Consider the following 15,556-nt stretch of genomic DNA (forward strand, 5'->3'; position numbering starts at 1 on the left):
AATTATTTCGAGCGACACGCTGAACACACTGATTGCCGCGCCGCCCACGTATAACCGGCACGACTTCCGATCCGACAGTCACGAAGGTAACGATAAGATTAATCGAAGCAGAGAAATTTTGGAGATATCTCGGCAATGGATGGTCGAGCGTCGAATTTGTCGAATGAAAGGCGAGCACAATTATACACTTTTTCCATTAAATTCAAACGAAGCGGCAAAAATTGAGAGATATTAGCAATATCTCTTTGTTCTTTGCCACGTGTACCACATATAATACGCCAATTTCTGTAAAAAATATTTTTAAAGAGTCACGAAAGAAACAAAGAAACATCGAAATATACAGAAAGTACCGGAAGCTTGAATACAATTTAATATTTTATTAAAAAAAAATCAATGTAGTTCATAAGCAAAATACAACCGATCGTGGAACGCGTTGATCATCGAACAGTTCACTCTTCTTAACCCTTTGAACTCTGTAGGCTCCAATATTCCAGTTACAATATTAAATATTTCAATGAGTCTTAAAGAAACTACCCTAAAATTATTCGATTCTCCACGCATCCGAATTCTGTACTAAGGAAAATAAAAGATCTAAGAAATGTTATATTTCTCATTCTCGCTAATACTATAAAAATTAGTATCAGTTCCTGATAGATAACAGAACAACCTGCTAAGGATTAACTCTCGCAAAAATAAACGCTTAGGCGTTCGCGTCGCAGCCGAAAAATCATGTGTCCGCGAGTCGCAAAGACTCGGCGGCGAAGGGTTAACGAGCCCGTGAAAATCGCCGGGAGCCGGACAAGGGTGGAGTTTCGTTCGCCCTCTCCGGCACGTTTCCCGTGAGAACGCCGGGACAGAGGAGAAACCTGCTGGACCTTCAACGATCTCGCTCCTCTCGCCTTAAGAACCTGTTCAGCCCGGTGTCCCGGCCTCGCGTGAGGTCGTTACAGCCACTTCTGACGGAAATGACCGTTTTGTGGGCCGAAGCAGGCCGAACGGGAAACGCTAACTACCCGTGGCGATGCCGCCGGGGGTGGGGACGGTGTTACGGCACTGGCGCCACGCTGGAATTTCCATGGAACGCGCCGGCGGCCGCCCAGCTCGCGGAAGATCGGCCCAACCGGCCGAGTATTATTGACCCGGCCACCGGGCAACGAGGTGCGAATCGCTGCGGTGCTTTCGAATCTTCTATCACGTCGATTCTTACGTGGATGGCTGATCGCGTTTCGTTTGGGGGTGCGGATCATGTCGAATGCGCACAGTGCGGCTACGTGGCTGTTTTTTGGGCGAAAGTTGAAAATCAGTGGTACGAAGAATTGATTCGGATGGAAGTTGAGAAGTATGGAGTTCAATATGTGGAGATTTGATTTTGGCAACATGGGGATGTTTTGACGCTCGTTCGGTGACGATGGATGTTCCGAGTTTCGATTTGGATGTTGTAGGAATAGGGAAACATGGCTGTTTTTTGGATAAAACTTGAAAAGTATCAGTGATACGAAGGAATTCTTTCGATGGAAGTTAAGAGGTATAGAGCTGAATATGTGGAGGATTGATTTTGGTAACGATATGGGGATGTTTTGAAGCTTGTTCGGTGACAATAGATGTTCCGAGTTTCGATTTGGATGTAGGAATAGAGAAACGGAATTTATTTGTAGAGAATACTTGTTTTGGAAAGTCGTTTTGTGTAGCAGAGAGTAGTTAGATATATATGGTAATTGTCTATAGGCTGCACTGTGCTGAGTTGATGGGGTTTTCATGGATATTTAGATATTTAGATATTTAGATATTTAGATTCATGGATGTTTAGATGTTTGGGTTTACAGATACCTGGGAGACTTAGATTTCTGGATATTTTAGTATTCAGATTGAGAAACAGAATGTTCAGATAATTCAGAGTGAAACAGAGGACTATCAAATAACGGAAGATGTAACGGTTAAAAGAGGGGAAGATACACGTTAGAAACTCACACAGATGACAGATCAAACGATGACAAAGAACGCGTGAATAGAAACCAATAGAAAAATCCTTCGAACCGATGAATGTTTATATTTATCAATATCAATCGATGGTGCCAGTCACGTGTCGGATATTCCAAGCGAAAAGGTCGAAGAACGGTCGAGGTGCAAAAGGAAAATATCGAGAGAAGACCTCCACTGAAGTAGATAAGCAGCCAAGAGAAAGACACAGATGAAAGTAGATGGTGTCCCGATGTCTATCAAGATTGGCAGCGTCCCAGAATCAGCCAGGATATCCAGAGAGTCAAGTGTGCCCGAACGCAATCGCACGTTCAATAAGTCGAACACCACACTGCGCAGGAGTTACCCAGATCACGCGCGATCGCCATGGGGATTATGGGTCCCTTTGCATCGCGTAACCATTTTCCGGGCGGAATATCGAATCCCAGCGAATCACTGATGCTGACGTTGCCATCTTGCTGTTAATTAATAATTGAATTATTCGAATGACGAGAGATTGTTTATGTGCAAAGAGTTATCAGAAGTTTCAATAGACATTATCAACGAAATTATTTTTCGTCACTTGTAATGATCATTTCGAGCTTTGGTATCTAACATCGAGAGTTGCCAATGAATAATCGAATGATTCTAATAATGAGAGAATGATACGTGATTGCTTCTGTTCGAGTAGTTAATGTGCAAAGAATTCTCAAAAGTTTCAACAGACATTATTAACGAAATTATCTTTGATTACTTGTAATGATCATTTCGAGCTTTGGTATCTAACATTGAGAGTTGCCAATGAATAATCGAATGATGCGGAGTCTAGAAATTTGATAAGTTCCAGACAGCAAAGGGCTCGGAATCGATCACAAGGATCTCGAGTGTAGACCGTTGATCGAGGACGACCGAATCGCGTCGGGGAGGGTGAGGCAACAGCACCGGACATCGGTTCGCCGCGACAAAGGTCGGCAAAGGTCGGCCATGACGCTCGGCCGCCATGGAACGTTTTTATTCTTTCCGTTTATTGTATCGCGTAATCGATCCGCCGATAGCCGGCCGACCGGTTGTTGAATGAGCACGAACGTCACCGCGTTATGCAACCTCCGAACCGAGCGGCCCGCGAAGGGCGCGAGTCCCTTTCGTGACCGAAGGTCATACGTGAAAATCGCCATGGGATCACGTGAACGGCATCTCCTCGACGTTGCGAACGAAACTTTCAGCCTTGCGCTTGAGAAACGAGCGAATGTTTATCAATAGACTATGTGTCTTCATGCCAGAGAAATGGAAAATTGAAATATTGAGAATAAAATTTGTTTACTATGTTTATTCGAAGCTAATCGTCACGATCAATGAATGATTCGAACGTTTCTTTCAAAATTTCAAGGATCTCGACGTTACGAAGGAAATTTCGAGTCTTGCGCAGAAGAGACGAGTGAATGTTTATCAATAGACTGTGGATCATCATGTCAGAGAAATGGAAAATTCAAATATTGAGAATAAAATTTGTTTACTATGTTTATTCGAAGCTAATCGTCACGATGAATGAATGGCTTCAACGTTTCTTTCAAAATCTCAAGGATCTCGACGTTACGAAGGAAATTTCGAGTCTTGCGCAGAAAAACGAGTGAATGTTTATCAGTAGACTGTGGATCTTTATGCGAGAGAAATGGAAAAATTGAAATATTGAGAATAAAATTTGTTTACTATATCTATTCGAAGCTGTCACGACGAACGAATGGTTGGAACATTTCGTTCAACGTTACCGTTAAAGCAAGTTCAAATTGCACTGCGTTCGATGATATAATTCGTCGTTCACTGATGACAATGAAGCGTTAAGGTAATACAGTCGGCGAGTCAAGTTTTGACTCGAACGTATGAAATGTAGGAAGGCCGAAGGAACAAATTGCTATGATACATTTCAGACGCGAGCTTTCAGCTCCGCAATCATTAAATAAATTGCTCCGATTTCGTGAGATTTTTATGGGCGCTGATTTGACGGTCGACGCGTTAACGCTTTACGTCCTGAATTATGTAACTGTTTCAATGCTGTCTTTTTAACTCGAGTCACTTCGGGATTATTCGGCTGACAGGAACGTATCCTGGGATCCTTGGAGCCATTCGAAAACCAGACGCACCACTGTGAATTCAATTGAACGAAATCGAAGGGGTTGCAACGGTACTTTGACAGTAACAATGCTTCACTGCTGCTTCGACGCGACTTCACGGCACAAAGGGTTAAACGAGGGAGCAGGGAAGGTTCTTGCTTTGACGACTCTCGAAAGGATTAACACCGTCCAGACTTGCGATCGTTCTTTCATCGGAAAGTTCGATTTTCGTTCATTGTTAGAAACATTGACATCTATGTCTACCTCGAGAAGAACGCGCATTAGGATCCTCTAAACAAAATTTGATTTCCCTTGTGAAATTATCGAAATTCGAATCGAACGACTGAAATATAAGTACAATCGACGATTGAGATTTCAATCATAACCGGATTGAAATATCAAGAGTAAAATGAATTATAGACATTTCGATAGATTACACTATCACGAGCAAAGTGAATAACCTTCGATCGACTGATTGAAATATCGAGATATATCGAGAAATATACAGAGATGCTCCAACAGCTGAAAAATCGGAATAAAAATCGAACGGTCAAAAAATCGAAGCCTGAATGGGATCCTGCACAGGCGAACGTGTTTTCCTCGGCGAAAAAAATGGCGCAGGTCGGGCAGAAACGACGGCAGACGCGGGTCGACGAAACCTCTGCAGCGACCTAAATTTCCAGAAAGTCGGGCAGAGCTCGACGGGGAAACGCGTGACGCGAGTGCCGCCGCGCCGCGCAGCGCCGCGCGATAATCGACAGGCGGAAGTCGCCCGAAGAAATTTCAATGAATGAAAAACGCCGGTAAGGGCCTCTTAAAAGGATCGACCTTTTCAATTGACGGCTGCGTCCTTGGTCCACCAGCCCCGGGAGAAGCGGCGCGGCGCGGCCGGCCGCCGCATCGGAACGCCTTTTGTGCGTGAAAGCTGGCCTGATTTTTCTATCCGAGCCGCTAACGCGCGAGATCGGATCTAGAAACTAGACGATAATCCTCTGGACAGCTACCGCGAGCTGTTCGCTAACGTTGCAACGTTGTTAACCCTTTGCACTCGAGAGGTGACTCTCACCACTTGATTTTATACAGTGAAAATTTGACATTTAATGTTATATTCCCTATAATGCTTTTCGAGAAATATTCGAATAAACAGCTTTGTTCCTCGATGTACGCGTGATTTCTCGTCGACTTAGTTTCAATAAATATCGATTTTATCTCATCAGAAAATGTTAAAATATTTCTAGTGAGAAACTTCAGAGTGTAAAGGGTTAAAGGCTTGTCACACTCTTCCTGTCAATGCGAATAACTTTTGCTACCATTTTTCGAAGATTAACCCTTTGCAGATGAACGCTTCGAGATGAAAGTATTTGGAAGTCAGGAACGTGATTTGATTACTGGAACAGTAAGAGATCAGTTTCCGTTTTCTATCGTTTGAGTAATTGATCTTCGTTCGAAAATCAGCTGTGTATCGTTTGAAGCTGGAGTCGGAAAATCGATGATTCGGTTACTCTTTGGGAATCATTAGGAATCTAGCGATGTTATTAAGGGGATACGATAAAGGTAACTAGGCGAAAGAAATACTTTGTGACTGTCTAGTTTCTACGTTCTATGGCGTGTTTGGTTCGGCTTTCGAACATCGACGAGATGTATCTTGTCTCGAATGTTAACAGCTGTCGACCGGACGAACATTGTTGCGAGAACGCGAACAATTGCAGAGAAACATTTAATATGTTGCTCGTACGAAGGTTGCACGCGTCGAACGATTTGCATGCTGCGCACGAAAGAGAATTCCTGGTGCGGCATGACTGCATCGATTTTTCGCTGATAGATATGCACAGTGAACTGCGAAGATCGCAGAAGAATAACAATCTCTACTGGACCACAGCGGGAATATCAAAGAAAGACCCAGTTCCGTCAGGAACAGTTAAGACTACGCTGTCATTAGCATCGAGATCGAAGCAGGACGGATCGACCGCGAAGCGTTTGCAGGGCGTGTCGCCGGCCCTAACTGCTCCAGTTCTCCTGGAAACGAGCCGCCCGAAGAGGCGTCCTCTGACATCAGGAAACAACGGTGCCTGGAAACGAACAATCCCCTGAGAAGCAGCTAACGAGCCCCGAATCCCAAGGATCCTGCTTCCCCGAGCACGGCTGATCGTTATCGAGCCCTCCGATTTATCGTGCAACCGCGTAGAGCTTGCGCACACGAGGTCAGAGCAGCGAGGAAAAAAGGTGAACTTTAATAGCTCGCTAAAAATACCAGTCTCCATGCGGCGGTTATTTTCTGCCAGGCTCTCCTAGTTAGAGACCGAAAGAGAGAGCGAGAAGCATCGAGAATGAGAGAGAGAGAGAGAGAGAGAGAGAGAGAAAGAGGGAGAGTGAGTCGATCGATCGAATTAAGGGCGCTTTCGCGAGAAGAAACGGGAGAGAGAAGAAAACCGAGGGTAGAGAGCACGTTGGATCGAGAGACGTCGACCAGAGAGAGTTTCCGCGGCGATCGAGGGAGCCGGCCCGGTCTGCGCAGAAGCGGCGCGTCGTCGCCGGAAAATCACTAGCGACCATCTCGGGATGGCTCGGAAATTTTTGGAGAACCTCCGGCGAGGATCCTGTCCCGATAGCTCCGCGACCAAGCTGGATTCTCCCGTTCGATCCTGCGTTCTCCGCGCGCACCGTTCGATCGACCTCGCAGGATCCCTCCCCCGATGACGTGACCGGCAACGGCGTCGAGGAGGTAGCGAAAGGACACCATAGGCGATGCTCGAGGAACGGTTTCGCAGCCGGAGAACGGACATCGGCGAACGCAGATCGATTTTCTAGGGGATCGTTCGGAAAGCGACGAGGATCGACGACGTCCCCGTTGGAAAGTCCGCAGCTGGCGGATAGGGTTGCGGCGCCTGCGCGCCGCGGCACCCTTCAGCAACACCCCGCGGACTACTTTCGCGGCCCCCACGGGTCCCTCTCCGGCAGGGGTCGGCTTTTCTACCCCCGAGCGTTCTTTTTTTCCTCTCCTTTCTTCCCGTTTTTCTTTGGCACTGTTCTACTCGGTCACAATCGGGGTCAGAGAGGCTCTCTCGGGCTCTAACTCTCCTCGCGGCGAACCACCACCGAGAGATTAGACTCTTCCTATGGTGTCACTGTACACGGGTCGATCGTTCGCGGTTCTCTATTCAACTCGAGCGCGATTGGTTCTCGGTTCTCGCGAGAGACGAAGAGGACGATTGATTAGGCTAGATAGAGTTAGGGGATGCCGCGGGTTCTAAGCGAAGCGTATCTGTTTACCATGGCTCCTTCCGCGCTGGAACGGTCCAAAAAGGTGGAAGTAGAAGTAGTCGAAGATCGTAGAGGAAAGAAACAGAGACAGAGGGGGGGACGAGACTTTCCTTTACCGAGGTGGCACCTCGGTTCCCTGGGAACGACACTGACAGAACCGATCACTGGGAAGAACTGTTTCGCGCGGATTCCGCGAGCGTTCGGAAAGAAAGCAGGAGAGAGAGAGAGAGAGAGAGAGAGAGAATGAGAGTGTGAGATGGGGGAAGGGGGAGAGGGAGAATGATGGATGAACAGAGATAGAAGAGAGACCTCCCCCTCCTTTCCTCGATCGAAGCTCCTCTTTACCAATGGTTACACTACAGACTCGTCCCTCTCTCTCTCTCTCTCTCTTTCTCTCTCTCCCACCCTTTCTATCATTCTCTCCCTCTTTCTCCCATTCGCTGACTCTCGTTTCCCGAGCGTTTCGACCGTCCCGAAGTGTAAAGGAACCGTACGTGAATATGACAGGAAAGAGATCGTGAGAAATCGAAGATCGCGTCGAGAGGACGATCCAACGGTTTCAACCCCGACACAAGAGAACTTCGATTCGATACCCGTCTCCTAGGGAAACGATACTCTCAGCCCGTTTTCACGTTCTACCCCGGTCACTCGTCGATTCCTCCCCATCCCTCCCGTCACTATCAGGCTCACCCTTTTTCTCTCTCTCTCTTTCTCTCTCGACGGCACGGTACTTCCACACGGAGAGACAGAGAAAGAGGGGAAACACCGTTTCAGGAAGCACGGTCACACGCACACCGGAAGAAGGCACAGGCAGCAGGCGCGCGCGCGCGCGCGCTCGTTCGAGAAATCGACGGGGACATCATAGAACCGCGACAACGGCACAACGCACTCCTCTATTGTAGGTGTATTCGTGTATGTGTTCGTTAGAGACTTGGTGGTACTTTTTCTCTCTAGGCTCTGGCCAAGGCAACAAGAAGAAGCGCAGCGGGCAAATCGAATGAACGGGTCTTTTCTCTAAAGCGGCGGACAGATAGGTGTCCCGGGGTGTGTTCCCCGTTGTAGAACGGGAACGAGATGCGGCTTGGTGTTTTAAGCGATCACAAACCTTGTCACCCATGGCTGCGGCGAGAGCGGTGTTCGATGAGATAGAAGGTTAACAGCGCGGCTTCGGGGGGACCAGAGACTGACTGGCGTTTCGAGTCGCCGAGGACCGCCGGCAACATCATCGACCCGTCCATCCCCCACCAAGCCGCCACAGTTTCCACCACCACTCGCTCGGATTTCCACCTCCCCTGCGCGACGGCCGACCGAGCAGCCCACGGTACAACCCGTGCCGGCATACCAGCTATTCCCCCCGTCCCGCCGCTCCGCGGCCCCCTCCACGGCGAGCCGAGCCGAGCGATCTCGATCCATCCCCACCAACCCCGTGCGCTCTCGGACGCGTACACCTAGAGCGCCGCCACCCCGAACCAATACGACGCGCGGAAAGTAGCGATGGGCTCGAGAGACCAATCGCCTAGGCCTGCACCGAGGCTCTATCGTTCAAGAGACACTGTCTTTGGGTGGAGGCCTCTACGTTCTGGCGATTCGCCGATCGCCTATCGAATTTTACGAATATCCTTTGGCCACCGGATAAGCTGCTTCTCATCGCGATTCCGCGAATACGTTTCGCGATCGTTCTCGGGTTCGAGGTTTTACTCGGAGGACGACGAAGTGCACGATGAATGAAGTCTGGTGTTAATTCGCGATGGGTTTCGTTAGTCGATCGCTGGGGAACGGTTGAACGAGGCTTCGTTGAGGTGTGGTAAGAATGCGGGGGTTGATGACTAAGTCGGGCGTTTGTATCGTTGAGTCTGAGGGCTGAAATTCGTAAATCGGTTTGCATCGTTGAGTCTGAGGGCTGAAATTTGTAGATGCGTTTGCATCGTTGAGTCTGAGGGATGAAATTTGTAGATTCGTTTGCATCGTTGAGTCTGAGGGATGAAATTCGTAGATGCGTTTGTATCGTTGAGTCTGAGGGATGAAATTCGTAGATGCGTTTGTATCGTCGAGTCTGAGGGATGAAATTCGTAGATGCGTTTGTATCGTCGAGTCTGAGGGATGAAATTCGTAGTCGCGTTTGTCTCTGACGGGAGAGTGGCTGCAGGTTTAGGGGACGAGGGTAGGTTTCGGGACGCCTGGGTCAAGATTGACCCAGTTACTGGAGGGTCGAAGGGTACGTATAAGGTAACGGTTTCGTTTGAACAGCCCAGATGATTGACGAAGCAGCTTCTATTAGAGCAACTGCGAACAAATCGGAAATAAGAGTTCGATAGGGCCTCCATAAATAAAAGGTTGCAGCGATAAAACAGAGCTATCGGCGCAATCGATTGGTCATTTTTTGGGTATACAGCGCATCCTACTCGCAGACTTTTATTGCGCCGTGGCGAGATTCATGTGTTCATGAATCCCGGACAGGAACATCTTTATAGCTTCCGCAACCGTGAAATAAGAAACTCGCAGTCCGCCGCGGTGTCACTGGCTGGTTATTCTTGATTTATTGTTAAAACTTCGGCCAGCCGGCTTTTTACCGGACAATCCGGACGGGGTACGAAGCGAGCTTCACGGGCATTTTCGTGTAACTCCTGTTCATTTCGTGTATCGGTAAGTAGTTCAGCGAATTTCTTGCTTGCCGGAGCAAGTTTTTGCCGGGTGTCAGCAACGCTGGACAAGGCCCTCGATGCTCCTTACAATAACCGGCGAACACGGCCAACAACAACGAATCGAACCGACAACGGGCGAATCAAAGCAACCTACGAAACATTCCAAGCAGCACGAGACTCAGCGCCTCGAAGAAACTCCGGCTACAAAAGTCGTCTACGATCATCAATCTCAATCCGTCTCTCCAGCACCGAATCCATCGGACGAAAGCCGAACGAGCGCCTGCACATCGGAATCAATATCAGCGAACACCAGTCGATGACCAGGGCGCTCGCCGACGGTCTCGTCCCGCGTCAAGAGGAAAAGTCTCGAGACATCCCCTAACCCTACAGCTCCACGGGCCGCGCTCGAATCCGGCGTCGGGCGAGTTGCTCGAAAAGTTGCATGGCGATGGCCCATCGCTAGCTGCGCCCCGACCAGCCCCCCGCCGCCCCGCCGCCGGAGCCACCCCCTCGCGCCGCTCCTCGCGACACGGTTCGAACCCCTAGCCTAGAGGACCCCGTTTCAACCGGCAGTCCGCGCCCCCGAACGGGACGGCGCAAGCTCCGTCGTCCCGGCAGCGGTTCTCAACGGCTCGCCGCTCGTGCGGCGCCTCGTCCGGAAGCTGGCGAAGGGCGAGAAAGGGTGGAGAGGGACCCTAGGGGCGCGCAGCCCTCGGTAGGTGGCCGCCGCGAGAGACCGCCGGCTCCCTGGGGAAATTTTTCGGGCGAGAAGTGTGCCATCGGCGGGCTAATTGGGAAGGGCAAGGAGCAAGAAGCTGGACTAGGACGGTTCGATCGTCGACGGAGGCCGGGGGGAGGCTCGGGGAGCCAAGGGGGTGGACGGATGCGAACGGGGACACGGGTGCCATGGGTTGTGACGGTTGTTCCGGTGATTTTCGCGCGAGGTCGCGAGCCTCGGCTTAAGTGGGACACCGCCGGCGTGTTCTTCCGGTACCGTCCTCGACGCGCTGCGCACCCGATAAATCGCCGCCCCGCCGCTGACTCCCGTGCTGCGTGAAACACGCGTGACGCAGGACGCAGGCTGGAGCTTTCGGCTCGACGGTTCAACCCTCCGAGAGATACCGAGTTCGCGACGCTCGATTTTCGGGTTTATTCTGCTGGGGTTTGCATCGGAATGGATTTTCGAGGTACGACTTTGGAGCCGATGAGATGGTGGCTTTCTAGGGAATTGTCAGGGTATAGTGTTGTTGTCTCTATAGGGGAATTTCAGTGTTCATTTGACTAGGTGTTCTCGATACGGTTTTCCGGCTGTAGGAGCTTCGGGGAGCTTTGCAGTTGTACAAGGGTGCTTGGAGTACGAGGAATGATTATGGGAAGTGATTCGTAGCTACTGGGATGTAATTGCGAAGTGTCTGCAGCGATGCGGAGCCGTCGATCCTCGAAGACTGAACAGTGCTCCACCCTCTTAGATACACCCTAAGATCCTTATTATCCCAATTCGCAGTATCAAGACAACTCGGGCCGTCTTATAAGACGAATCTGCTTTGCCATCGTCCCAGAAGCTGATCGAGTTTAGTTACCCGTGTTATTAACCGAGAGATAAGGGTGAACACCTCCGCGACCATCAATACTCGCAGCCCTCAATATTCCATCCAGCCAAAATCAAATAACTTCCCTGTTTCCATTCGAACCTATATCTCACGGTGACGTACAGAAAATCGACAGCTTAGAACTACCAAACAGGTCAGACCCACCCCTTATTCACAATAGCTAAAACGATGCTTCCCTAAACGAAAGAAACTCAGCCATACGTAAATCAATTACAGTCCAATTCTTCAAGTTCCTATATACAACTCGAAAAGGTCAGTTTAACCAGTTAACTGTTCGACGACTATACACGTCATCGTAAATGACACGATACTAATTCTTTCAGCGATGAATTCTCTATTTCTCACATAAACATGTAATTCTTTATTTCGCTTCGATCTTCTAACACTAGGTTCACGGACGTTCATTGTCCGGTTTATTCTGTCCCTAGAAAAATCGAAGTTCGACCACTTACATCTTGGAAATTAGGGATTAAAAATTAGGTTACTACAATACGTATCCTTCTAACGGCATCAACCAAAACCGACATAAACGTTCGCCAAGTAATGTTTATAGAACTCAGTACGCATCAAATCGACTCTCCGTAAACCTAGCGTTAAAATATACTCTACGTATTCGTCCTGCGTTCGATAAATACACGCTCCATTTTTTCATTTTATTGCGCGCACGAGAGGTTTTCCCAACAGAGTTCCACAGTTAACTGCTCGGCAGCTCCACTGTCGAGTCTCGCGTCCATTTTCTGAAGGCGATTCCCGCGTTCGATGGAACATCATGCCCGAGGAGGTCCCTTGAAACAAACTTCGATCGCGAACGTGTTAAAGAGGACTTCGGAGTCGGCGGAGAGGACGGTCTCTGAAATTTCCATCGCGCCGGAAAGAGGCGCGGGGTGCGATAAGGGGCGCGCGGGGGTGGGACGCGATCGCTGGCGGGGATGAGGACCACTGAACCGCGATCTGTGCTACTGGGCTACGCGCCACACGGCGCTTTGGCCGACCGACCGACTCTACTCGCGCTATTCTCTCTCCTTCCCTCCATCTCGGCGCCCTCCTCCTCACGGCCATTATTCCACCCCCTCTTCGTTCCTCTCCCTCGCTCTCTCTCGCTCGGTGTACAGGTTTTTCCGCTCGGATCGGCCCCTCTTCGTCCGGCACAGACGCTATCTACGCGATCCCCTAACTCCTTCGCTCGCTCCACCATGCAAATATCCCTTGCACGTTACGAGCCACCCTTTTCCGAGTCCAACCGGGACTCCGCGAGGATCCTGTTTCCCGGCGAACCGCGCGCCGCGATGATCGAGCTGCCGCATTATTCCCCGTAACGTTACGTTCGGCTGTAACGACGAACCGAAGCGCTCCGATGGTGCTGTCTCTGTGTACCGTGGACCACTGCGTTCTAGAGAGGTTAACCCTTGCGCTGGCTAACTGGCAGTCGTCCCTTTGCGGACGAATGTCGACATTTCGAGATGAAACGCTCGTAGTTAGAAGACTGAGTCGCAGGCAAATGATTTAATTGATGGAATCGCAAGAGGTTAGCATGTAGTTCCTGTTATCGCTATTATTTAAGCAATTGATATATAATTTAGCTTCATCTGTTGAAGGTTTTCTACATTTCAAGGAATCTTCGTTTTCTATTTTTCTGTTGTTCAAGTAACTGTTATATAATTTAGCTTCATCCGTTGAGGGTTCTGTGTATTTCAGAGAATCTTCGTCCGCAAAGGGTTAACAATTTTTTCTATATTTATTTGTAGCGTCACAATTGTGCCATTTAAAGGTAACGTTTCAATGACTCCCGAATATTCGTGAATAAACAAATAGAGCGTCGTATTCAGCTGTAATTGAATGAACGTCGATGTGAACCTCAAAATGAGAAATCAAGAGCACTTCTCCGTTTTCCAGAGAGAAGGAAGTTATTGTTAAATATTCTCAGTTCACTGATTGTTAGTTGAAAGCCCGACAACAACTGGGATTGTTGTAAATAAAATGTCCGCTCGTTCGAAAGCGGTTTCCCTGGTTCCTGGAGGAAATTCAATCACGACGCCCTGTTCGATCGTCGACGATTTAATCGTCGACCCGCCATCAACAACAGCCGGCCACGTCCTTTCCCTACTTTCCGTTTACTGTCGCTGGCAACGATCCGAGCCGATGTTACGAGACCGATTTCGAGGGAGCCTCGATAATGGTTATCACGATTGCAGTGCCTATTGCGAGGCACCGCTTGATTATGAGTACAGTTGGCTCGCGGGCCCTCATGACTTCGTAGTTGAGTATCATCTTAAGGGAACAATGGAAGTCGAAACATTCATAGGGATGTGTATGTATTCTTACGTTATCTTTGGAATACTGGAACTAAGAGGTTTAAACAGTGACTTGGACACTTGGGAATGACAGGAGAAAAGTTGATGAACGAGTCGAAGAATTGATGCGCTATGGTTGAAGCGATTCAAGGATAATGGAACTAAATTTAAGAATACAGAAAATTCAGATGAACAAAATAAAGGAAACTAAATTAAAAAGCATAGAACATAATGCGAAACAAACAAGGCACAACACAATGCGTACTTCATAACAGAACGTATCAGAGATGAAGGGGTGGTTATCGAGTCACACCTTAAAAATCAAACGTCAAGAAACAAGGAAATATAATAAAAGAAACCAAATAAAGGAGCATAGAGCACAATACAACGAAATAATAAATAAGAAAGTACAACAGAATACGTCCCTCAGAAGTAACAGAACGCATCAGAGACAAAGGGGTGGTCATTAAGTCACAACTGAAAAATCAAACGCCAAGAAACAAGGAAATATAATAAAAGAAACCAAATTAAAGAGCATAGAGCATAATACAACGAAACAATGAATAAGAAAGTACAGCAGAATGCATCCCTCGGAAGTAACAGAAGGTATCAGAGGTGAAGGGGTGGTTATCGAGTCACAACTGAAAAATCAAACGCCAAGAAACAAGGAAGTAGAATAGAAGAAACCAAATAAAAGATCAGAGAACGTAACAAAACAAAAAAATAAATAAGAAAGTACAACAGAATGCGTCCCTCGGAAGTAACAGAAGGTATCAGAGGTGAAGGGGTGGTTACCGAGTCGCAACCGACAGATGAAACGCCAAGAGACACAGGAGCAAAATCGAAAAAACTAAATAAGAAGGCACAGAACGTGGTGTATGTACGTGACACGGGTATAACAGAAGGCATCAAAGAGGGTGAGGCGGAGGGCGGGCGGGCGGGCGCGATCGTCAAAGCGTCACCAAGGATCGATCCTCCTCCGCGCGGTGGGGTTGGCTGGTGGGAACACTTCCGCGGAACTGGGCTAGGCTAAAGTCCCTGAAACAACCCGTTACGTAACTTCCGGCGGCGCGTCGGCCCGACAATGCGGTTCCTTATTGCGGCCCGAGCCGAGTTTCTCCCGTTAAAAAGGCGACGGGGGTTCCCGTTGGCAAGAAAAACCATTGAGAATCGTCCACCGCCGATCCGATAACGCCGGCCGAATGTCACTAGCCGACGGCGGAGGCAAGAAAATGGCGAACGGAGATAATGCGAGAAGTGCCATCGAGTTGGCAGCGGGGGTTGGCCGGAATAATGGAAACATCTTGTCCGTTCGAACAATTCGTTATTAACGGGATCATCCATTTGCGTTCAGTGCTGGCATCACTTGAGAATGGAGTTCGAAATGTTGGCCGAAGCGTGACAGTTTTGGAAATGAAGAGTTCTTTGGGCAGGTTTATCGGGAGAGGGGATATTGAAGAATTGGATGTTAGAAAGTGGGGAGTGGATATAGAATTCGTAAATATTGGAAGGAAATGTTGAGTTGTTCGATGGTAGTTAATAGGGAAGTAGATATCGAACTTCTGAATCGTAGAAAATAGGGAAATTAGACGTCTTGGATGTCTCTTAGATATTGGATATTGAGATCTAACTAGATTAAATATGCAAATACCACTAGAAACTGTTCTCAATTACTATAATTATAGAAA

General features: G+C 48.4%; 1 protein-coding gene across 9 annotated transcripts in view; it reads right to left on the bottom strand.

Annotated features, from left to right (window-relative positions):
- Positions 1-15,556, bottom strand: part of Atpalpha (sodium/potassium-transporting ATPase subunit alpha) — a 144,776-nt gene that overhangs the window by 57,505 nt on the left and 71,715 nt on the right. For 2 of the 9 annotated variants that reach the window (XM_076369994.1, XM_076369992.1), the window contains exon 1: positions 7,335-7,509. The exons of 5 other annotated variants lie outside the window; for them this stretch is intronic. In XM_076369994.1, coding sequence (XP_076226109.1) covers positions 7,335-7,337 — 3 coding nt within the window. In that variant the 5' untranslated portion in view covers positions 7,338-7,509. Of the gene's footprint in view, positions 1-7,334; positions 7,510-8,430; positions 8,581-15,556 lie in introns of those variants that run through there. 2 more of the 9 variants (XM_031969716.2, XM_031969712.2) reach the window with 2 other exon arrangements.

The sequence above is a fragment of the Nomia melanderi genome, chromosome 8 (assembly GCF_051020985.1).
Source record: "Nomia melanderi isolate GNS246 chromosome 8, iyNomMela1, whole genome shotgun sequence".
NCBI classification, from domain to species: Eukaryota; Metazoa; Arthropoda; class Insecta; order Hymenoptera; family Halictidae; genus Nomia; species Nomia melanderi.